The following is a 25,041-nucleotide window of genomic DNA, read 5'->3' as shown; positions in this document are numbered from 1 at the left end:
AAAAATCACCATTTATAGCTAGAATGTACTATAACAGAAGGAGTATAAATAACACTTAAACACTTGAACACATGCCAGAAAAGCAGAAGCAAGAGTCACAAAAGGAAGTACAAAGCTCAATGGCATGAAGACATAGATGGAAGGACATTCATTTTTCTTTATAGCTAATAGACTTTAAATTTTTACAAGCAATTTTTAAAAGTCACCCATAATTTCCCTACTGTGTGGTAATTTTTGGTTCTTCATATTCCTTCCCAATTTTATCCCCCCCATACCTGCACAATATATATACAGTGTTTAACTCATTTTAGTCATTGTATAATATACAATTCAAAATGGCAGTTTAAAAATATACAATTCGAAATGGCACTTTAAAAATTTAGCATGGGGGCTTCCCTGGTGGCACAGAATCTGCCTGCCAATGCAGGGGACACGGGTTCGAGCCCTGGTCTGGGAAGACCCCACATGCCAGGGAGCAACTAGGCCTGTGAGCCACAACTGCTGAGCCTGCGCGTCTGGAGCCTGCGCTCCGCAACAAGAGAGGCCGCGACAGTGAGAGGCCCGCGCACCGCGATGAAGAGTGGCCCTCGCTCGCCGCAGCTAGAGAAAGCCCTCGCACAGAAACGAAGACCCAACACAGCAAAAATAAATAAATAACTTAATTAATCTTTAAAAATTTAACATGTTTTCATCAACACACCATCAGTCATTAGACTTAAATTCTCAGTGTCTGCATCTGCTTCCTATTGTTTCCAGTTGCCTAGTATTACAAATATGCTCTGACAAGCACAGTGGGTATTCTCAGCATACATAGGGGAGGGGATGCTAAGAAAAACTGGAAAATAACATTTTTTAAAGAAAAAAGGTAGATGTGGAAGATTTAGAAGTTACCTTTAGGAGCCAGTCGATTCAGCAGAACTGGGTTCCTGTTCTTACACATTAATTCTGTATGTTTTAGCAGATATAGAGTTCTGCTCAGGAAGGATTTTTAATTTTTTAAATTTACAAATGCAGAAAAAACCGTAGATGATATTAAAAAATATACAGGCATCCAGAATTAATCAATGTTCATTATATATATATTTTAAACTACAGGGATATTCCTAAAACGTTGAAGTCTCTTTTGGACTCTTGTGCTATCACACGGGTGGCCTCTTGACTGCGAGGACCAGTAAGGCAACTTAGTCCCCAAGCAGTTCACGTAAACGGTGCTAAAGGACGGATAGATGGGTGTGATCTATGCAGACAGACTACTCTTTAATGGGTGGCTGTTTCTAACATAATTACAATAAGACTCCATGTGTGTACGATGCATTAGAGTTTGTAAAGTGCTTTTGTGTCCTATATAATAGAGGGATGTGAGGGAAGCTTCAACCAAGGCCGCCCAACTCCCCAGGAATGGACATAAAATGATGAAGTAGCAGCAGCCAGGGAGGACGCTTACAGGAACTGCACAGTAAGTAGAGCGTTGGGTTCAGTTAAGGAACCTTTACCAGGCTGCATTACTTCAAGCTCTCTTCCAATGAAAACGTGAGCGGGAACGATCCCTTCTCCTCGGACCAGTGTGACTCAGCGACAGCTCAAGGACAGGCAGCTGTAGACAGGTTGAAACGGAAAACTCCAGCAAATATTCTATCAACAGAAAATACTCTTAAGGGCAATCAACAGAGGATTGCGGGGCATAGAGCGTCTCCTCACAATCAAGACGGCAACAAGCTCCAAAGTACAAACCTGTTGGGAAGTTGGAGGCCTGCATGGAGCTTTGAAAGTCCAGGGCTACATAACAAGACCACACAATACTGGGCCTCTCCAGGTATTTCTTGTAAGGGATCCTGGGGCACGTTGCCGGGTTACAGGCTGCAGGATGCTGGCAAACTACATGACGGGCATGGTGAAGAAAATATGGAGCAGAAAATAAAGATGGAAGCCTTCAAAAGGAAAAAAGGAAGGTATTTGGGGGATTAACGTCACAAGAGGTATGTATATAATGCATACTGAACCCAGTTTCAGCTTATTTAGAAGAAATCATCTATGTAGAAGAAGCATAGCTTCAAGCATATTTTAATGCTTGAAATTTGCGAGACAGGCAGGACCAAGAGTCACAAAAGAAAGCACAGTATTTATAATATATTCATGTATATACATATATACACATAGACATGCACGCACATATGCATATATGCATATACATTTGTGAAATAGAAATTTATGAATAAGTTGAAAAGATTGTTAAGAAAAAAAAGAATTAGTACGGACCAGAAGTGTCAATAAGCTCCATAATTTATTTCATTTTCACAGAATAACTGCTGGCTAGAAACAACATGGAGATTCTAATTAGCATCAGTATTACCCCTTGTGTGAAGCCTTCTCTTGGCTCCCTTTCCTCCCATTAGAGCTGATGACTTCCCCTCTATGACTCAGAGCACTTTTCATTTTGAGCCTTTTTTAGCATCAGTCACAATCATGACAGGTTGTACCATAGGTTTCATTTATTCTTCAAGTAGGCTTTGAAGGCTAGGATAAGGACCGTTCTCTACTCACCTTTATATCCTGGCATCCAGTGCAGTGTTTGGCTAATGTATGTACTCTATGCATGCTTGTTGCACCTGAGCCACTGTCTGTCACAGAGAGATCATTTGTCTTGTGGAAGCAAATTCTTCTGACCTTTCAGTCCAGTTCTCCCAGCTTGGTTCTCTCCTTGAGGCAAAGAATCAGCAACTATCAAGTTAAGTTCGTGGGGAGCTTCTGTTTGCTTTCTTCCACAGGGGGATAAAGACCAAGACTTTCCCCCAGAGGCTAAGACACTAGTTCTTCGTATATGCTGTTAAAGGAAAAACGAAACAAAACAAAAAAAAACCGTTGGATACCTAAGACTGCGTGCTGAGCGGTAAAGCAGGGAACTTGACCCAGACAGAGGAACAGGTCTAGGAGCTCCTCAGGGATGAGGTTTAGGAAAAGAGAAAGGAAGTAGATCTTTCAAAGCAAAAACACTCCAATTGTTTCTGCCCCCTATTAGGAAAGCAAAATGTCTTGAGAGATCCTGGTTGGCTGGTGATATCTGCATCTGCTGTTGTGTAATTATGGGGTTGACTGGCCTAGTCTTCTTTGGGAATACGGTAGGCACTGGGGCCATTTTGGGATTATGGCGTGTAGATACCTCATGACCTGCCTGATGGGGACTATGGCATCCACTGGTGTGTCAGCAGATGCCCTGGTTTCAGCAGGCTTGGTGGACTGGTCAGAGTTTAGCAATGCACAAAATTACCCTGGGGATTGAGGGTGGCCTTCCCAACTCTACTTCTGTCAAGAAGATCAAACCCCAGCCCTTGTCACGTAAACTGTGGGTGACTCCACTTTTCAACAGTCTTCCTTCTCTGAAGTAAGGAGTAGAATGAACATTCATTCAATGCCTGCTGTATGGCAGGAACTCTACTGTACTTAGAAGCTTTACAAATGACATGAAGTGGATATCACCACTTGAAAGAGGATGCCACACAGCTACTAAGTGGTAAATCCAGAGTTCAAAGCCTGGTCTAGTCTGGCTCTAAAACTTTGGTCGATAGCCTCTGATGTCCTTCAACAGCATTAACAGGACACAGTGACTCTCACACTACCAGTGAATGCCCTGGGCAGCTGGCTAGGACACAGAGCCCCAGAGATCCACCCCAACCTGGACTTTAGTTTCTAGGTCTTAGAAGCCTTGTGTTACTTTGCTAAATGAAAGACTAGAAATTTGGACCATCGAGAGAACTGACCACAGCATAAAATGCTCTCTAGTTAGAAGGAAAGAGAAAACAAAAACAAAAACTAAATGAAAACAGTTAAAGGCTGAGAGTATTTAGGGTATAAGAATCTAATTAACCATATCCAATGTTTTATTGGTTTTTTTTTTTTTTTTTTTTTTTGCGGTACGCGGGCCTCTCACTGCTGTGGCCTCTCCCGCCACGGAGCACAGGCTCCAGATGCGCAGGCTCAGCGGCCATGGCTCACGGGCCTAGCCGCTCCGTGGCATGTGGGATCCTCCCGGACCGGGGCACGAACCCATGTCCCCTGCATCGGCAGGCGGACTCTCAACCACTGCGCCACCAGGGAAGCCCTTTTATTGGTTTTGATGGTGGAAAAAGCAGTATGTAAAAACACATGATATATAGAAAATGTCCTTTATGATACAATTCACTAAAATTCAAATGAGACAATGCATCTGAAAGTGCTTTAAAAGCATAAAGTGCTATACAACTGTGAGGGATTACTTGTCCAAGAAAGCTTTTACAGGAGAAACTTGCAACATTGTTTTTTTTTTTTTTTTTGCGGTACGCGGGCCTCTCACTGTTGTGGCCTCTCCCGTTGCGGAGCACAGGCTCCGGACGCGCAGGCACACCAGCCATGGCTCACGGGGCCCAGCCGCTCCACGGCATGTGGGATCCTCCCGGACCGGGGCACGAACCTGCGTCCCCTGCATCGGCAGGCGGACTCTCAACCACTGCGCCACCAGGGAAGCCCTAACGTTGGTGTTTTTGCCTCTCCTCTAAGAACCAGAGCAGTTTTGAGAGTTGCTCTTCGTTGAAGAAACAACTCATGCTTATTTCCCCAGCTTGGCAGGATCAGGTAGAGATCAATATTAGCCTTCAGGAGGGGAAACTCTCTAAGTCTACATTAAGGCTCCACAATTGTACTCTGAACTGTGGCCAAGAAGATCGGTTAGCAATTTTTAAAGCATTTTTAGAAAAAAAAAATATAGTGTGATAAAGCAGTATAATCTACAATAAGTTAAACATTAATGGCATGCCTAGAGACTTTGTACAGTGAAATAATTTTACTAAAAAAAATCAATTTTTCTTTGATGCCTTGTAAATAGTCAACCTTTCATTTTAGTCCTTTCTACCCGCCCTCGACCCCTGCCCCTCAATCTCGTGTTCTTTCTTCTCTAGCCTTACACCTCCCATTGTACTTCAGAGAAATGGGATTTTACTACTCTTTTCTCCTAGAAACGTGCCATCAGATTCTTCGAAGTGTCTGATCAAACACTTTCTCTCTGAGTCTGAGAGCACATTGCGCCTTCTTCCTTTAATTCTTCCTTTCTCCTTGTTCCCCATCCCTGTCCCCACTACCTTAGAACTTCAAGTTCCCACTACGATTTCAAATATAGAATATTTTGCTGCTCCTCCTACGAGGGAGCTTAAAATGCCTCGAATTACACCATTTCCCCTTTCTTCTCCTTTGCAATTTAGATGCAGCACAGCAGAACAGTCTGTCTGACTCCCCTCTGATCTGTCATGTCATGTTGAAGGATTTCTGTCTTATGTGAGTCTTGCCTCAATAAGGGCCCAGCACCCCAGCTGTGTCTAAAAGAACTGCTTCGGGGCTTCCCTGGTGGCGCAGTGGTTGAGAGTCCGCCTGCCGATGCAGGGGACACGGGTTCGTGCCCCGGTCCGGGAAGATCCCACATGCCGCGGAGCGGCTGGGCCCATGAGCCATGGCCGCTGAGCCTGTGCGTCTGGAGCCTGTGCTCCGCAGCGGGAGAGGCCACAGCAGTGAGAGGCCCGCGTACCACAAAAATAAATAAATAAATAAATAAAATAAAATAAAATAAAAGAACTGCTTCACAGGCAAAGCCATAGGGCCACAGAGCTGCAGTCTCAAGAAGCTTTGCTGTTCAGCCAGTGCCAGGTTGCTCTTCAACTCTTGGTTGAAAAATGAATTTCAGTCTTATTCACCTAAAAAATTTCCATCTATTTATAAGACTGCAAGTTCTTATTTCAATCTGGATGTGCCCACAAGTGAAAAGCAATATAATGGCTTAACTGCTTCCATTGGTCCAAAGTAGTCTTCTTTGAAGAGAATGGGGTCTGTGCAACTCTACTGGATAGTTCTTGGAAATGCTCCAGTTTTTTTTTTGTTGCTGTTGTTGTTTTAACATCTTTATTGGAGTATAATTGCTTCATCCTGAAGTTCGAGAACTACCTGAGAAGCTGTGGTAAGAAAAGAACAACTAATACATGTGGTAGGACAGTATTTTGAATGTTAACTGATGTTCCCCTCTTTCCTATCTGTTCTTTCCTGTTATCTCTACCCCTCCCTGCACCCTCAACCTTCAGGCTACTAATTATTTTGCCTTTATTGCCTTAAGAAAAGAATGAAAGGAAACAGAGAGCTGATTCCTGATATTTTTGCATTTCAAAATAGACTTCAAAATCATAAGTAGGGAAGAGTTTAAGAGTCTATTGAAAGCAAAAGATTAAGCTTTTGAAATATCAAAGCCAATGCCTTGAAAGGATTCGAGACTTTAATTGTGTACAGTGTGTCAGAGTCTGACTTTTCTGTTTCTTGAGACTAGCAAGGGTCTGGATCCAGGGGAGCCAGGGAGGAAGCTGGTGGTGAGTAGACTTAGGGGTTTCAGAGAAAGTGGTCTGTGAGGTATACATGCTGCCAGAGAGCAGAGAGGGACATGAGACCCACAAGCTGAGGTAAAAGCAGTGAGATTCCAGAGTTCCCATCCCCTGCCAGCAAGGAAGGAATGACTGGGGAGAAATGGGGCAGCTGGGCCCGAGGCACCTCCCAGGCACAATTCTAGGGAAGCGGCGAGAAAAGAAAATCTTCCTTCTCTGTGTGTGTGTGTGTGTGTGTGTGCCTGGTCTCTGGATCCAGATTTCCCCCTTTATTTTTATTTTTTAAAAAATATTTATTTATTTGGCTGTACCAAGTCTTAGTTGCAGCACGTGGGATCTTCGTTGCGGCCTGCAGGATGTTCATTGCCACGTGCGGGATCTTTAATTGCGGGATCTTTAGTTGTGGCATGTAGGATCTTTTAGTTGTGGCATGTGGGATCTTGAGCTGCGGCATTCGGGGTCTTTAGTTGTGGCATGCGGGATCTTTTAGTTGTGGCATGTGGGATCTTGAGCTGCGGCATTCGGGGTCTTTAGTTGTGGCATGCGGGATCTTTTAGTTGCAGCATGCGGGATCTTTAGTTGCAGCATGTGAGATCTTTAGTTGCGGCATGTGGGATCTAGTTCCCTGACTAGGGATTGAACCTGGGCCCCCTGCATTGGGAGTGCCGAGTTTTAGCCACTGGGCCACCAAGGAAGTCCCCAGATTTCCCCTTTTAACAAGAACACCAGTCATATTGGATTAGTGCCCATCCTGATGGTCTCATTTTAGTTTAAGTACCTTTGTAAAGACCTTATCTCCAAATACAGTCACATTCTGAGGTACTGGGGGGTTAGGATGCCAACATATCTTTTTGAAAAGGACACAATTCAACCCATGACAGGCCATTTACACAGATTTGCTCACTATCTCTTGCTGAACTCTTTTTTTCCACTCCCACCGACCCATTTCTCTCCACCAAAGCCTTCTGGAAGAATCTGTAGTCAGGAAAACATCTGGTAATCTCATTTATACTGAGGCATGATTGGCCAAAATTGTCTTTGTCTATAAAGTACAATGGTCCAAAATGATATAAAGCAACAAAAAGAAATCAATAAAGTTTAGTAAGTTGTCCCTCCTGGAAATATCTACATTTTAACAAATCACAAGGAATTATACTCATTCCTGTATAACACAACATATAACATATATGTTATATACTGGAACATAAATTGTAGCAGTGCTTGGGATAACGAGTAAAAACTTGCTAAGCAATACTTGGTTTTTATTATAGTTCACATAAAAACTGCATTTTCTATTAATGGCAAAATAAGGTTGAATGCCATGTTGTTGATACAATGACATGCACTCATAATTCCCAAGTGAAGATTATTGTAAATTTCTTCTTTAACGCTAATAAGAAATAGAAACACTCCTAAAGGAACTGCAAACTTGGTAGCTATTGCTATTTCATAAGTGGTTCAAAGGCTATGAAATTAGTAAGATATTTGAACCGCTCAAACCAACAATGGCTTTAAATCCATCCCTTCCAAAATTGCACTTAGGAGCCATTTTTGCAGCCAATCAAAGCTTTAATTTTTTTTAACTCAAGAATGTGGGCTATGAGAGCACAGCTATCATATTTAAAAAGCACTTAAACCAAACTGACACTAGGAACTAAAAAGATAGGAAAACTTGACTTTATATGTTGTACTCTAAAACACAGTTGATTCTCATTATTCGCAGTAGTTAAATTCTATAAAGTTGCTGTGAACACTGAATTAGCAAATACGGAATCACTGTTCCTACGGGGAATACAGGGTGAGGTTCCTGTGAGCCTCTGGTCACAACATTTTTGTCAGCTGAACCCATATCTTGTTTCATGTGTGTTTCTGTTTAAAGACACATGATTCAATGTATACTGTTGATTAACACTGAACTCACGGTCAACAACACTATAATGCGTGCCTGAAAGGGGCTTATCGAACACTGTATTTTCTCCATAAGGCACATCATAGCCGTCTTATGCTTAGGAGGGGAGACGGCACTGCAGCACTATCCTTGGGGGCCATTTTAAATACCAACATCCCCCCAAAAAGCACAAAAATGTGAAAAACATAGCATTAGATAGACCACAAAGAGGACACTTGTTTATAGTATGAGACCTGAAACAAGAAGGCCAAGTGACACCTTGCTTGACCTCACCTGGGAATGTGTATAATCAGCAACTCAAATTGTTGGGCCCTCTGCTCATCTCTGGGAATGATGATGAAAATGCCATGGATACTGATTTCGGGGTTGTAGGTAAATGTTTAGCAGGTAGGAGAATTCACAGATACAAAGCCATGAATAATGAGGTACTCTGACCTGGCTTCCACTGCCCATAAACCAAATAAATAAATAAGGTCTTATTTGCCTAACAAAATAGGTTATTTACATTTAAAGTTGATATTTGTAATGTGAGGCCTTGTAGAGTGCTGGCTAAGTATAATTCATGTCCAAGCCTTGCTACTGATTGTGAGAGTGACCTTGGGCATGCTGGATTTCTGTGGGCCTCAGCTTCTTGTTCACAAACTGATAGTCTTGGACTACAAATATATATACGTATATATATATGTATATATATACATATATATATTTGTATTCACAGAAATACAGATATTTTAAAGCTATTTTTAGAACTCACACAGAAGAACACATGTTTAAATGTGCTTAACATCAGGAAGATACATAAAAAATAGTGTTCGGGACAGACGGAGGACAGTGGTGTTACAGATGTTTTCTTTTTATGCCTTTTGGTTTTTGAACCACGAAAACACACTAGCTATTTAAAACACTAAGCAATAAAATTGAAGACGAAGAAAGAGAATAAGAATTAAACTTTAAGAAGAAAGGAGGAGGAGGAAAGAAAGAAGGAGGGATGTAGGGAGAAAAGAGAACTCCTGATAGGCATTTCATGTTCTGTATGGCAAGGGGTAGATATTATAAGCTCAGATTATACTATGACCATTAGGCCACAGGGTTTTATTTACGTATCTTTTAATAAATCATGTGCTTATTAGGCATTTACTGAACACCAGGGACAGGGCTAGAATATTATTCTATTTAATTTTTTCCTTATGTCTGTGAAGTAGGTATTAAGTTGAATCATATGAAATTGTCAATACTCAATGATTTTTTTTTTTTTTTTTTTTTTTTTTTGCTGTACGCGGGCCTCTCACTGCTGTGGCCTCTCCCGTTGCGGAGCACAGGCTCCGGACACACAGGCTCCGCGGCCATGGCTCGCGGGCCCAGCCGCTCCGCGGCATGTGGGATCTTCCGGGATAGGGGCACGAACCCATGTCCCCTGCATCGGCAGGCAGACTCTCAACCACTGCGCCACCAGGGAAGCCCAACATCCCCATTTTAACGATGAGTAACCCAAGGTTCACAAACACTGAGTAACTGTCCAGTGGCACACACAGCTTGCAGAGAGACTCCTGATCTGAACCCAGATCTCCTGTTTCCACCGAGTAGCAGGTATACATTTCAGGCCACAAAAGTAAATGTACAAGAAATGTTTAACTTTCTTTACATATGTGTGACCTTAAATGCCACCAAATGGTAGAGATTTGACTGTAAAAACAAAAACAGAGATCGGATGATGCTTCTGCCAGCCGAGGAACACTGAAGGTTGCCAGCAAGTCACCGGAAACTAGGAGAGAGGGCTGGAATGGATCCTTCCCTCAGAGCCCTCAGAAGGAAGCAACCCTGCCAACACCTTGATCTCAGACTTCTGGCCACCAGAACTGTGAGACAATACGTTTCTGTTGTTTAAGCCCCCTAGTTTGTGGTCCTTTGTTACAGCGGGGCCAGGAAGCTAACATACAGCCCATCACTGTTTGAAGAATAAAACTAGCCCTCCCCCCGCCTTGTAGCTTCTAGTTCTGCTCCATTTCAACAAAACCAGAAAAGAATTTACTTAGAAGCGAGACACAATGAACTGAATCCTACCCAAGGTCATGAAACCACAGCTTCAACCTTTCCCAAAGCACAGAACTCTGATTTTGAAACCTACCTTGAAGGATGGGTCACTCCAAGGCCATTTGGGCCACTGACAACTGTCCTAGACTCTTTCTTCCACACAACAAGTGTGACTGCTTTTGTGTCATGGAAAGATTAAATTAACGAGAGAGAGCTTCTGGGGGGAGAGCAGCAGAAGTCTCCACTGCCATTTAACATTAACAGTGCTAAATATATTTTGTTACCTATACTGGGTGCTGATTACATCTTGCTTTCTTTTGTGCAGGCAAATCTGCTTGGAATTATTTTGGACCCAGCGTGGGCATGGTTCTTTGTTCACTCTGTTCCATTCCCCATGGTTTCTTTATTGATGGGAGATTATTAACGAAGGTAAGAACTAAAGGAAGGTTCCTTTTAAAAAAATTAAATGACCTTGTTTCCATTTATATATTTCCAACAGCATGTTCATTAGCTATTTTATATCTCTGCTGTGGATTTTGGGATGTGAGCCTCGAAATACCTACCTGACTTCTTCTGTGATGATGACGATCATTTGGTGCTTTGCCTAACAATTCCCCAAGTATTGTCTCTGGAGACCAGTCAGAAACCAGAGCCCAACTGAGGTAGTTCGGTTGAGGGAACTTAAGACGAGGAACTGGTTACAAAGGTGTTGGATGGGCCCGAAAGCCAAACTGGGGAAGGAAGGGAACCTCAGTGAGAAGCAATAGCAGGAAGCCTCTACCCATCCATCCCTAGGGTTGGCGAGACCGACAGACTGGCTGGATCAACAGAGGCCTAGAGCCACCGTCCCCAGATGGACCTAGAATGAGAATCACAGAGAGGCAGTCACTGTGGGAGAAGCCCGCTGAATCAGAAAAGGAGGAAAATACCTTGGCTTTTCTTCTTCTTCTGCAAGTGTTCCTAATTTATCTTTTTATCTTTCGTTGTCCTAATTCCTTTTTGGCATGGTCAAGTGAGTCTAGGAAATGGAGTTGGCAGGAATCAGCTTCCTTCCAAACGGACAGAATAAGAGAATGGCAAGGAATGAATGGATTTGCGAGCAAGTAGGCGAATGACCAGCCCATTAAGCCCCTAGTGCAGTATGTTATGTTGCGCTCTGGGTAGCAAATGGTTAAAGCAGGTCAGAGAAGCCAAAACCAGAGATTGGGCAAGGCTAGTGAGGTATGACTGATATTGCATACAGAATACAGGGTCATAAACAGGAGTTGGGTCAACAGAGGGGACTAGCACAGTACATCATAAACTATTAGTAGAGATGTATAAAACAGTCTCCTAGAGATCAGAGGAAACAGAGTCATAGATTTTCATGATAATTAGGCCATATTACGGGGATAGAACATCAGCACACACAGGGTAGTAACAAGGGGTCAAATAGGCTTAGAGAGTTGCAATTCATTATCTGTAAGTAGGAATCCATTCCAAGTAACCAGTCTGAAAGGTAGACATTAGAATTCCAAAGGGACTTTTCTTTTTGTCAATATCTTTGCCATTGTATATTTTCTGGTTATCTGAAGTTAATTCCTACATCTGCTTGGAAACTGCACTTTGAAATCATTGATATTAGCTTGACTACTTGCCGTTGTTTTCTCATGAGAGCAAATTATAAAGAAAAGTTGTAACTATTTGAGTTTTCTGTTGATTTCAAACTCTATAAGTAGGATGTTCCTGTTAGGCACTCAGAAGGCACTTATCTGCAGTGAGGAAGGCAAAGATAATGGGGAATAAACAAAAAGGGAATCATCCAATCAATGAACAGAATGAAAGCTTAAACATAAAGAGTAATGTAACCAACAAGTTAAGTCTTACATTTTCTGTCCTTCTATTATTTACCTTTCATGGGCTTGAGTAAAGCTTTTCTTATTTATGGCACCATATGAGAAAAAGATAAACAGATACTTTAAAGTGATCACACTATTCTACTTAAAAATAACCTCTCTGGATCCACAAATGCTTATTTGGATAACTGAAATGAAAATTGTTCCTTGTCTTTAATTAATTAGATTGAAAGTTAAAAAAAATTTTTTTTTATTAATCAAGCTCTTTTTGGTGGAATCTAAATTAATATCCAGAGGAGATGCCTGGTTCACTGATTACACAGGCACCTTGCAATAATTAATATTTGGAAGGAAGCAGTGTATTTTGCATACTTATTCATCAAAAAATGAGCACTTTGGAAAACAATAAAGGAAGCACGTACAATTTTAGAAATACTAGTTTATATGATCACACACACACACACACACACACACACACGTGAGGCCCAAAGCCTTTATAACAAGTCTGTTGTAGCTGTAATCTAGATAATTAATAAAATTCATTCACCCAGAAATGGAGGCATCAAATGTGTGCAGGCACAAGGCTAGGCTCTGAGAACATGCAGATACACATAATTCCTAGCTTCAGGAAGTTTATAAGCTAGAGAGAAAGTCTAAGAGGCTGCTACAGAAGCTGTGAGAGGTGACTTGCCCGGGACCACGGGTGGCACAAAGCAGGGAGGTGCCCTTACGTGAGGAGTCATCCACAGCTTTTCAACTTCAAGGTTTGCAAAGCTGAGGCTCTGGATCTTGGACAGCCCAGTCCCACGCCTTGGCCTCCTGCCCATGGCAAGCTCCAGCCTGGCCTCCACCTTGAGCTAACATCACATTGCTGTACACGCAGCCACGCCGCCCGCCTACCAGTTCTCAAGGGCGCCCTTTACAAACTTAATGCCCCCTCCCCCGCCCCTCCCCCCCCCCACTTCACTTCCCACATCAAACAGACCGTCTAGTGCTGCCCATTACGTTGTGCTCCAGTGCAGGTACCTGCCATTTCTTAATTTGTTCGTTCACAACGGTCTCCCATCGGGTCTCTCCATCTCCTGTTTTGATCTGCTCTACGGCAACTTTCCACTGGCAGAGAGCTATCTTTCTAAAACATGCTATTCTCTTTCCTAGTACCTTCTGATAGATCCCCACTGTCCCCACACAGTGGCTCTCAGACTTGGATGTGCCCCCTTAACACGTTAGGGAACTTTTTTTTCCAACAGATTCCTCTTGAACCAAAATTTCCGGAAGTGCAGCCTGGGCAATCTGTATTTTTAACAAGTTTTTCAGATGGCTCTTTACTGTCAGCCTGGTTCTAGTCGGGGGACCAGGGTTTTGGAACTGCAAGATGAAGTCCAAACCTAGCACACAAAATCATTCACATTGACTCTTCCCCGGTACACACCCCATACCACGGCCACAGCTGTAATCCACTTCTGAAACTCTCAGGGTGCTCCTAAACCTCTGTCACTGCACATGCTGTTCTCTCCAGAATTGCTTTTCACTCCTTTTCTACCCTGGAAAGCATTCCCTAAGCCTTCTTCTTTAAAGCTTTCCCTGATCTCTCAGCTGAGTGAGCTAAGGGTCCTCCTCTGCTTTTAAAAGCCCTGTGCAAATCACTGCTCATGGTGTAGTTTATTTATTTATTTTTTAAATCAACATTTATTTATTTTTGGCTGCATTGGGTCTTCGTTGCTGTGCATGGGCTTTCTCTAGTTGCGGCGAGTGGAGGCTACTCTTCATTGCAGTGTGCACTTGCTTCTCATTGCGGTGGCTTCTCTTGTTGCAAAGCATGGGCTCTAGGTGCGTGGGCTTCAGTAGTTGTGGCACGTGGGCTCAGTAGTTGTGGCTCGTGGGCTCAGTAGTTGTGGCTCGTGGGCTCTAGAGCGCAGGCTCAGTAGTCGTGGCGCACGGGCTTAGTTGCTCCACGGCATGTGGGATCTTCCCCGTCCAGGGCTCGAACCCGTGTCCCCTGCGTTGGCAGGTGGATTCTTAACCACTGCGCCACCAGGGAAGCCCTCATAGTGTACTTTAATTTTCACTTGTCTGTTTCCCTTCCTGTACTTGGGCTTCTTCAAGGGGTGGGGCTGCAAATTACTCACCTCTTTAATCTTAGTGTCCAGCCTTGTTCCTGATTCATAACTGGCACATAATATAAATAAATGAATGGATGGATAAATGAATGAACAGAGTCCTAGTCACACTGTGGTAGAAACGGGCTGTGTAGAGACCATTATTCTTTATGAACTAAATAATTATATATCTTCCAACAGAATACTATTAAGTGAAGCTAGCAGAAGTTCTTCAGCATTTGAGATGAAATGGAAACCAAAATAAATGCTACTGCAAAAATATAATTGCTTTCCCAGTGCAGGATTGAGGGAATCATTAAACATTTAGATTAATGTATTGTTTGGCAGATGGCCAATGTTTTTATTTTTCATTTGCCTTTGTGTTCATTTATGGGCTGGCAAGATACACACACACATGCAATGCATCTTTTTTTTTTTTTTTTGCAAAGTGAAAAATATTTTTCAGTGTATTTCTATTTTTTCTGCTTTTAGTGTTGGTAGTATTTTTGTTTCAATGAACGTATCATAAACCCCCAACCACTAAGCAAGAAATTAACACTTAGTTGTATCCGTTTATAATTTAATGGAAATGGAAATGGAATTTTTAATGGACTTGGTTTGTTTTTGCTTAGATTCATCACCTCTCTTTGGGTACTATACACTTATCTTTCCCTTTGTGACTCCTCCACTTTCTGTCCGTGTGGTTCTTTTCAGTGGGACTGCTCGGGGGAGGGGGGCCTGTGACCCAGGATTGCCCAACTGGAGTCACAGTGCAGGGCTCAGGGAAGACACCTAATCCAAGGCAGCCAATGAGAGTTCGTGCCAGTTCCTTTGTCGGGACCCCAGGGGAAGATGTACTCTCTGTACCGGGATTGATAAAGTATTAGAACATCAGCCATTTTTGCCGTGGAGTGAGTAAAGCTGCCTGAGAATGAAGCCAACACAGTGAGAAGCAAAGTCAAAAGAGAAAGAGAGGCAAGTTCTGATGATATTTTGAGCCTTTGCATCCAGCTGTAAAGGACTGTAGACGGTTTACCCCTTGGGATTTATACTTACTTGAGCTCCACTCACTCTAAAGAAAAAAGTTCCTTTTTATTCTTAAGCTGATTTGAGTTTGCTTTCTCTCATTTACTACCATAAGTGTCTTGACTATAAGACATTAGGTCTAATTTTTAGAGCATCACTGAATTTGTTGTATTACACAAGAATTGTGTGAATTTTCAATAAAGCTCTTCTCTTCTATGAATCTCTAGAGATATACTTAAGTAGAAGTACTTTACTAGTTTGTTGTGAGATCTTAAATAAGTCACTTAATTCTCTGTACCCGTTTCCTCATTTGCTAAACTGGGAAGTTAATACTAAGTCCCTTCTGCAGAATTATTATTCTGTGGAAAAAACACTGACACTTTAGAGCAATTGACTGCTATTTAAGGATCATAATTCCCCAACCATAAATGCTGTTATGGCATATAGTAAGTGTCAGGGGCTGGGGGTAGGGGGTAGGGTGGAAAAGCAGGAGGAGAAAGTTTGATAAACTTCATTTTGGATAAACCCCAAACAGCCAAATAATTTATTGGGTTGGCCTACTCAATATTATTTATCATATTATCATTATTAGCTTCTTCTGTAATTGGGAGATGAGTTCCAGAAATGTGAGAACCGTCAAAGGTTGTCAGATTTACCAAAGGATGAAAATAGGTGTGTCAGGAAAAAAAATGTATCCATAATTCAGTTTCTTCTCATCAAATTGGAAGCAAATGCACAGTTTTAGATGGAGAGGAAAAGCCTAAACATTCGTCAGATATGTGGTTTAAAGAGATGGCAATGCCTGAGACAGAAGTAGGAAAAAGTAATGACTATTTAAAAATCTGGGGCTTCCCTGGTGGCGCAGTGGTTGAGAGTCCGCCTGCCGATGCAGGGGACATGGGTTCGTGCCCCGGTCCGGGAGGATCCCACATGCCATGGAGCGGCTGGGCCCGTGAGCCATGGCCGCTGAGCCTGCGCGTCCGGAGCCTGTGCTCCGCAACAGGAGAGGCCACAACAGTGAGAGGCCCGCATACCGCAAAAAAAAAAAAAAAAAAAAAATCTTGGCTGCTCTAAAACCAGAACCAGTTTTAATAAAAACCAACATGATATGTTAAACTAAATGTAATTACACACTGGGTCACACTGTAACGTCAAAGAACTCAGAATGCATTTCTTTTTATCTTTTACTTAAAAAATAATCATGGTTTCATTTCCTGAAACACTTTTTTTCTCTATTTTTTTCTCCAACTGACGCATATGTTTACACGACTTCCTGCTCATTGACACCTAACAAAAGTCACTCCTACCTAAAATGTGTTTGTGTTTTCTCTCAAATTTGTGTTTTCTAATTTTAGGTGTTAATACTTAATGACCTGCTCCTAAGACACACTGAATTTGCTCAGACGGAATCATCCTAAAAGTTTTCTATGACTATGTTGTGACATTTGCATTGGATTTCCAGTCTGGGTAACTTCTCAGCAATTTTCCTCCTCCCTTATTAGGTTTTATTTTTAATTACAAAATTAATGTATATTCATTGTAATGAGACAGAAAATACAGAGTTATAACAAAAGTTATAATGAAAAAATTAATCTCCTTCCTTCAGTTCTCATCTCTCTTAGGTCTCCATTGCTTCATGTGCAACCTTCCATGTAGTTTCTATGTTTATACCACATAGAAACATATATGTATATAGGGCCCACCCTTCCTTCCTACCTCCCTTACTACTCCTTTTCTTCCATAGTTTTCCAAATATTAGATCACACTACAAATCAAAGGTCACATAAATTGATGGCCCACAGTCGGGGAAAACATTTTGTTGGCAAAACGTTAAGGAAATTTAACATGAATGACCTGGACTCACATACCTACACGGTAATAATATTACTGATGTTGCACAGGCCTTCCAATTTAACATAGTCCTTTCCATTCCCTATTATTCATACCTCCACTAATCCACCTTTTTTTTTTTTTTTTTTGTGCTACGTGGGCCTCTCACTGTTGTGGCCTCTCCCATTGTGGAGCACAGGCTCTGGACCCGCTGGCTCAGTGGCCATGGCTCACGGGCCCAGCCGCTCCACGGCATGTGGGATCTTCCCAGACCGGGGCACGAACCCATGTCCCTTACATTGGCAGTCGGACTCTCAACCACTGCGCCACCAGGGAATCCCCTAATCCACCTTTTGATATTACTGGCCTAACATCTATAAGCATTTGAGTATATATCCTCCTGATATTACTTAGGAAGTTGCTTTTTGCATTTAACATTATGTCATGGTATTATCAATCAGAATTAACTTCAGCTGCATATAACCGAAAATGCCAAATTACAGTGGCTTAAACCCTAAGGGTTTCTTTTTCTCACATGTAAAATAGGTCTGGAAGTGTGTGGTCCACAGCGTACATGGTACTTCGGAGTCACAAGGGACCTGAGCTCCCCCTATTTTTCTCCTCCACCTTCCTTGGGACATGGATTCTAGTCTCGAGGTCAGTGAATCATCCCTAATGGCTGAGGAGCTCTAGTCACTTGATCTGTGTTTCAAGAAGTAAAAAAAGTGGAGGGCAAAAACAAAATGGTCAGCCTCTCCTGAGTCAGCCCTTCTTTAAAAATATTTCCCAGAATTCCCACTCAAATAGTTCCACTTAGATCTCATTGGCCATAAGTTTGTCATACAGCCACACCTAGCTTCACATGAGGTGGAGAAATGTTGTCTTTTGGCTGGGCACACAGGCACCAGAGTAAAATCCAGGTACTGTTATTAAGGAGAAGATACAAGTATCAGTCTCTGCTCCATATTCCTGCAGGTTAACACGGACATGCGGAAGAGACGGTGAAGGCCCTCAATATCCAGGCTCCTCTTCTTCTGAGTTAAAAGAAACCTCAGATTTAACCTGGTCGCAGAGGCACTTGAACTGAAGGCTATGTTTCTAAATCTTCACATTTTAAAATAATTCTTCATGATCATAATCTTCTCTCCCTCCAACATCAGTACTTTTATTTTTTTAGGATTCACCAAATGGGATTCCTAGGACTAATTCCTAGGACTAAACAAATTTTAAGTTTTAATAGATGCTGATGGTTAACTTTGTAGGAGGCTGTGACAATTCATTCTCAGGAACAGTGTTCAGTTGCATATCCATTTTCCTATACACTTCTCAGCGCTGGCTATTTTTTTCTCCTTTTAAATGTTGTGAATCATGGGTGAAAAATGATATCTGTCATTGTTTAATTTGTGGTTCCCTTACTACCAGGAATGAAAAGCCTCTTTTCCTATGTTAATTGCCCACTTAAATTTCTTCTGTAGGGAGTTCGTGTTAATAGCCTTTGCCAATGTTTCTGTTGGACTATTTGCCTTTTTCTTATCATTTTAACTATGAGAGATGTTAATCTCTGTCGTATGTGATGTAACCATTTTCTTCTAATTTCTAAATTCTTAAAAATTCTCTAGCCATTGGAAATTTGTTTATGTAACCAAATCTTTCCATGAATGGCGATGGGTTTCTACTTTTACTTAGGCCTCTCCCACCTTGAGCTACTACAAATATTTTCCTGAATTTTTTTCTAATTTTCTAATATACTTATAGTTTTTTAAAAAAATAAATTTATTTATTTATTTTGGCTGTGTTGGTTTTTTTTTTAACATTTTTATTGGAGTTTAATTGCTTTACAACGGTGTGTTAGTTCCTGCTTTATGACAAAGTGAATCAGTTACACATATACATATATCCCCATATCTCTTCCCTCTTGTGTCTCCCTCCCTCCCACCCTCCCTATCCCACCCTTCTATCTGGTCACAAAGCACTGAGCTGATCTCCCGCTGCTTCCTACTAGCTATCTATTTTACATGTGGTAGTGTTTATACGTCCATATATACACTACCACTCTCTCACTTTGTCCCAGCTTACCCTTCCCCCTCCCCGTGTCCTCAAGTCCATTCTCTAGTACGTCTGCATCTTATTCCTGTCTTGCCTCTAGGTTCTTCATGGCCATTTTTTTGTTTTAGAGTCCACATATATGTGTTAGCATACGGTTTTGTTTTTCTCTTTCTGACTTACTTCACTCTGTATGACAGACTCTAGGTCCATCCACCTCACTACAAATAACTCAATTTCGTTTCTTTTTATGGCTGAATAATATTGCATTGTATATATGCACCACATCTTCTTTATCCATTCGTCGATGGACACTTAGGTTGCTTCCAAGTCCTGGCTATTGTAAATAGAGCTGCAGTGAACACTGTGGTACATGACTCTTTTTGAATTATGGTTTTCTCAGGGTATATGCCCAGTAGTGGGATTGCTGGGTCGTATGGTAGTTTTATTTTTAGTTTTTTAAGGAACCGCCATACTGTTTTCCATAGTGGCTGCACCAACTTACATTCCCACCGACAGTGTAGGAGGGTTCCCTTTTCTCCACACCCTCTCCAGCATTTATTGTGTGTTATACTTATAGTTTTGTTTTTATTATTCGACTCATTCAGTCACCTATTTGTTGACCACTTATTATGGGCCAGGTCTTCTTCAAATTCTAGTGGGGATGCCTTCCAGTGAGGAAAGACAGACAATAATGCAATGAACCAGGAAAAAAGCGAGGCATTTCACCAGAGAATTAAGACATGGTGACTTGGTAGAATGAGACGGGCTACTTCAGACTGAGTGGTCAGGGAAAGCTTCTCTGAGGACATGGGATTCAAACTGGTTCAGGAATAACTAACTACTGCTCTGGGGAGAAGTCCAGGGAGAAGAGGCAGGTGGCAATGGCCTTGGGATGTGTGAAGGGCGGGAAGGCTGATGTGGCCAGTGCCTCAGGTTGAGGAGACGTGCTGGAGAGGGAGGCAGGTCCCGGCAGGCTTGGCAGGCCGACAAGGCGTTTGCGTTTCATTCTACACGGAGGACTTGGAGTCCAACTGGACTTTGGTCTTATATGTAATATGGTATGTGTGTGGGAGGAGTCTAACTTTTATTTTCTTTCACATTGAGAGCTATATTTTAAATAAATGATTCATCATTTGCAGGTGGTGGGGTGGGGACTAGGGTGATATCCCACAGACCCTCACCTCATTTCAAACACTGTACAGATATCATCATTATATGAAATATACATTCAATTGAAATGAAACATAGAGTGAGTCTAATTTTTTTTTGTTTTTGTTTTTGTTTTGGCCACGCAGCAAGGCATGTGGGGTCCTAGTTCCCTGACCAGGGATCCAACCCGTGCCCCCTGCAGTGGAAGTGCAGAGTCTTAACCACTGGTCCACCAGGGTAGTCCCCATGAGGATAATATTTTTATCCCAGGGATGTGACCATTCAATAAAATCCTTCTAGAACTACTTAGAAACATGGTCAGGAAGTCATTTCAAAACCCAGTTTTAATACTTTATAGTCACACAAAACTTTTGATCAAAAACCATAGCCCTGGGCTTCCCTGGTGGCGCAGTGGTTGAGAGTCCGCCTGCCGATGCAGGGGACACGGTTTCAGCCCCTGGTCTGGGAAGTTCCTACATGCCGCAGAGCAACTGAGCCTGTGCGCCACAACTACAGAGCCTGCGCTCTAGAGCCCGCGAGCCACAACTACTGAAGCCCAGGCACCTGGAGCCCGTGCTCCACAAGAGAAGCCACCGCAATGAGAAGCCCGCGCACCGCAACGAAGAGTAGCCCCCGCTCGCCGCAACTAGAGAAAGCCAGTGTGCAGCAACGAAGACCCAGTGCAGCCAAAAACAAAAACAAATAAACAAATAAATTAATGTAAAAAACCAACCCACCATAGCCCTAGTTGACTGGCCATTTTATGCATTAGACGTGGCTCTGAAAAATAATTTTGGGCCCATTCTAAAAATCAAACCTACCCACAAAGGGCCAAGATTTGTTACCAATGAAGATATTTAAAGGAATGTGCAACAGGCTCTGAAGGCAAGTTTGAAGGAAAACTTCCAAAAATATTTTGCATGATGATAGCGTTAAAAGAGTAAGCACACAGGCCCCAAGATAAAGTCTGCGAAAAGGAGGACCAACTTTTGGATGTTTAGGTCGGTATAAGTAATAAGTAAAAGAGTCATTACTTTATAATTCAACCATATTCCTCCTGATCTGTTCATAAAATCATTTTATAATTTGTAATATGCTTTTTTAAGAATTTAAGCTTTACAACAACCCTGTGGGTTAGGTATTCCTGCCATTTTTATAGATGAAGAAACAGATTAATTTAAAAAGCTCATACTCAACTCAAGTTTCTTCATTCCAAGTTCAGTGTTCTCTCAACATATGAAGTTATCTAAGATCACACAACTTGAGAAAGGAGAGGCCACAGTTCACAGCCATCATCCCCTCTCACCACTAGGCTGCATGGACATCTTGACCATTTATCTATCTGCTTTAATCAATGCTCTCTGTAGATTTGACTGGTCTGACAACTTGCAAATAGTCACCCGTGCAGCAAGTACCTAAGCTGAAATAATAATGTTTAAAAAAATAATGATGTTTCCCACTTTAAAATAATGGAGATTGAGTGACATGTGAACTTCTTGGACATTTTAAGATTCAGAGACATGTGCTAAATTGGCCTTAAGACACAGGAATGACCTAGGAAATCTCATGGTACTGTTAACCAGTATATCAGTCAAAATTAAATAATGCTTGTGGCATTATAACTAAAGAGCCCTGAAAAGGGGTCAGAACTGGGTTTTGGTCTGGACTCCGTTCCCTAGTTTGCCTACGATACTGGGAAAATCACTTAAACTTTCTGGGCTTCTGTATCACTTAGGGTTCTTAAATTTGATGCAAGTAATGGGAACTGATTGCTGCTAACTTAGGCAAAAGGGGATTTATTGGCAGGATATTGTAAGACGCACAAATGATTGAAAGGCTGGGAACTGGGCTTGGAAACTAACAAGAGCAAAGCACCTGGTTGACCTGAACTACAAGGAACATTAGGGTGCCACCAGGGAGTAATGGATTTAGGGCAGTCAAACAAACCCCACCCACCCACCACGGCTTTCCTTTCCACATCATACAAGATCATCTCCAAGAGGGCTTCTAGTTCGGACACCCTCTGCTTCTCTGTATTTGGAGAAGGGTGGGCAGGAAGCAGGGGGTGCATATGCAAACAGGGTGGTCAGAAATGCTTTGGCCAGATGTGCCTCCAAAGTACAGATGCTGACAATGTGGCACGTAGGAAGCAGGAAGTAGAAGGGGTCTTGAGCAAGCAAAGTGTTTTGGGTAGACGTTATGAGGAACCTCCACAAATGACACTTCTCATAAGTGCTGCAAGCTTCCAAACGCTTCTAACAGTCACAGCCTTATAGACGAAGGACAGTCCTGACTATGCGAAAGAAACCGTGGCAGGGTTCCTCACGCCTACGAAATGAGATACAGCACCTAGCACTGACATGAACTTCATATTTGAATGTAATACACAAGTAAACATTAAACAGCCTCTCAACTCAAATGTTGAAAACTGACAGACTACAGGTCAGATACAGCCTTCAAAGAATTAGATAAAAATACAGATTTCTGAATTTTCTTGAATAAAGGGAGGCTTTGGCAACACCAGGCCTACATTCCCACATAGCAACAGTTTTCTACTGTCTTCTGTGGGCTCTAAGCGTTGCCATACCCTCCGCATAGCCCTCTTCACTTACAATGTTGCCTGCCCGGGCTGTGGGAGCATTCTAGTCTCTGAACACTGATGTAACTACTTCCCATGACAACCCACCCAAGGCCAGCATTTGGACAGCCATTTTGAGGATCTACCACTATGGGTTTCCCTGAGCGTGAGAACTTCCCTGAGTTCAAGTTCCTAACCTCTGTCCTCGGGACCCCTTAGGTAAGATCCCTTTAGTCCTGACTTACCACCTGTGATGCTGGAAACAACCATTTGCTCTACTGCAACCAAGCCACATCTCCCTCCTCTGTCAGAGCCAATCTTTAGGCATCTGGTCTCCCAAATGGCCTTAAATACCTCATGGTGGAAAAGGCAGCAATGAATCCCCATATAGCATCTTCTACATGTAGGGAAGAACAAAACAATGCATGTGAACGAAGAATCACTTCTGTCTGCCTTCTTGGAAGACAATCTCTGAGGAAAGCCTCCCCGGAGGATTATCTGTTTATTTTCTATGAGTAGCCGGGGATGTGCTGGGCACCATTTGATGGTAATGAGTATGACGCCCCTTAGTAAGTCTCCTTTGCACGTATCCAATCCCATCTGGATGCTACTCCTCACACGTTTCTATCCCTGAATGCCAGCATCATGTATGATATATGACCATTCACTTCACTGTTTTCTCTGTGGGATCCATTCCCTACAAAGCAGCCAGAACATCTCCTTGCTTAAGTCTCTTTGATGGCTTCCAAATAGCTTTCCGGCTAAATGTTAAGACACTTAGAGAAGTCCACAAATCCTTGCACCATTTGATTCTTCCTTCTCTCTCAGGTTTCATCTCCCATTCTGTCTTCCCTGGCTCACTTCACTTTGATCACGTGCGTCTTCTTTCAATTTGTGGAAGAAGCCAACCTCCTTCTCACCTCAGGGCCTTGACTCCTGCTGTTCCCACTTGCTGGAGGGCCCCCCTTCTTCCTCACCCTCTTCTCTATTTCCTACTATCCTCCAGCCCTCAGCTTTTAAATGCCACTTTGTCAGAGAAGCCTCCCCTACCTGTTACCTCCTTCCCAGTCTCCCACTCCTCTCCATTTCTCAGAGCCCCCTGCTTTCTGACTTCTGTTGCTCTTAACACAATTTGTATGTTTCCCCACTAAACTGTAAACTCTACAGCACAGAGACCTTCTCTATTTTATGCCTATGGAATATTTAGGGTCAGCAGAGTCCCTGTCATAATCGAGTGGGTGAGCAATCCTCATCTGCCAAATGAATGAAAAACCTATACCCCATCCCCCGGGCTGGTCTAAATCTTCTGGAGTAATTAGACATCCTTTCTGAGGAAAAATATTTCTATTTCAGTCACATATAAGCTAATCCACATGGTTTATCAGAAGGTAAGCCTGGTGGAGAAAAAAGCTATTCACTTTATAGTTTTCCCAGGTTGGGGGGCGGGCGGGTCCCAGACCATCACCTGGGAACTCGGTAGAAATGCACATTACCAGGGCCCCCTCCACACCAAATCATCAAGAGGATTCACGGCCCAGCATTCTGTGCTTTAACAAGCCTTCCACGTAATTCTCATGCGCACTGAGAAGTCTGAAAACCACTGCTCAGGCTTTCCAGTTTTTAGCTTTTTTTTTTTTTAATTAAAATCTTTGGTCCTTAATCTTTGGTTTCATCCTGCAAAAGTAGAACAGTAGAACCTTAAACTACTCCAGAGGGAAATCTTTGTCATCGTCCGAAGTGGTCAAAGGTGTATTTGTGGGGCTTCCCTGGTGGCGCAGTGGTTTAGAGTCCGCCTGCCGATGCAGAGGACACGGGTTCGTGCCCCGGTCCGGGAGGATCCCACATGCTGCGGAGCGGCTGGGCCCGTGAGCCATGGCCGCTGAGCCTGCGCGTCCGGAGCCTGTGCTCCGCAACGGGAGAGGCCACAACAGTGAGAGGCCCGCGTACCGCAAAAAAAAAAAAAAAAAGGTGTATTTGTGTAGAGCATGTTACGTAGACCATATTCTCGGGAGGTCTGCCTTCCTCGTGGGCACAGGCCTGCCCTCCGGAGGGCCTGCAATCTAAACCGTGCTGTAACGCTTGTAACACGCGAGGCTGTAACAACGCACAAGTGTAACGAAAAAAAAAAAGAACGCACAAAGGCAGAGGAGCC

General features: G+C 42.7%; 1 protein-coding gene across 5 annotated transcripts in view; it reads right to left on the bottom strand.

The window, feature by feature from the left end:
- The window catches only part of LOC308621565 (uncharacterized protein), a 111,934-nt gene that overhangs the window by 86,484 nt on the left and 409 nt on the right, over window positions 1-25,041 (bottom strand). For all 5 annotated transcript variants that reach the window (XR_014016479.1, XR_014016480.1, XR_014016481.1 and 2 more), the window contains exon 2: window positions 2,542-2,821. Coding sequence is in view for 1 of the 5 variants with exons in the window: in XM_081242212.1 (XP_081098338.1) it covers window positions 2,542-2,595 (54 nt within the window). In the remaining 4 variants the exon portion in view is untranslated. The remainder of the gene's footprint in view (window positions 1-2,541; window positions 2,822-25,041) is intronic.

The sequence above is a fragment of the Mesoplodon bidens genome (genome assembly GCF_964165515.1).
Source record: "Mesoplodon bidens genome assembly, chromosome: 8".
Taxonomy (NCBI): domain Eukaryota; kingdom Metazoa; phylum Chordata; class Mammalia; order Artiodactyla; family Ziphiidae; genus Mesoplodon; species Mesoplodon bidens.
This window is presented reverse-complemented; position numbering and strand designations above follow the sequence as displayed.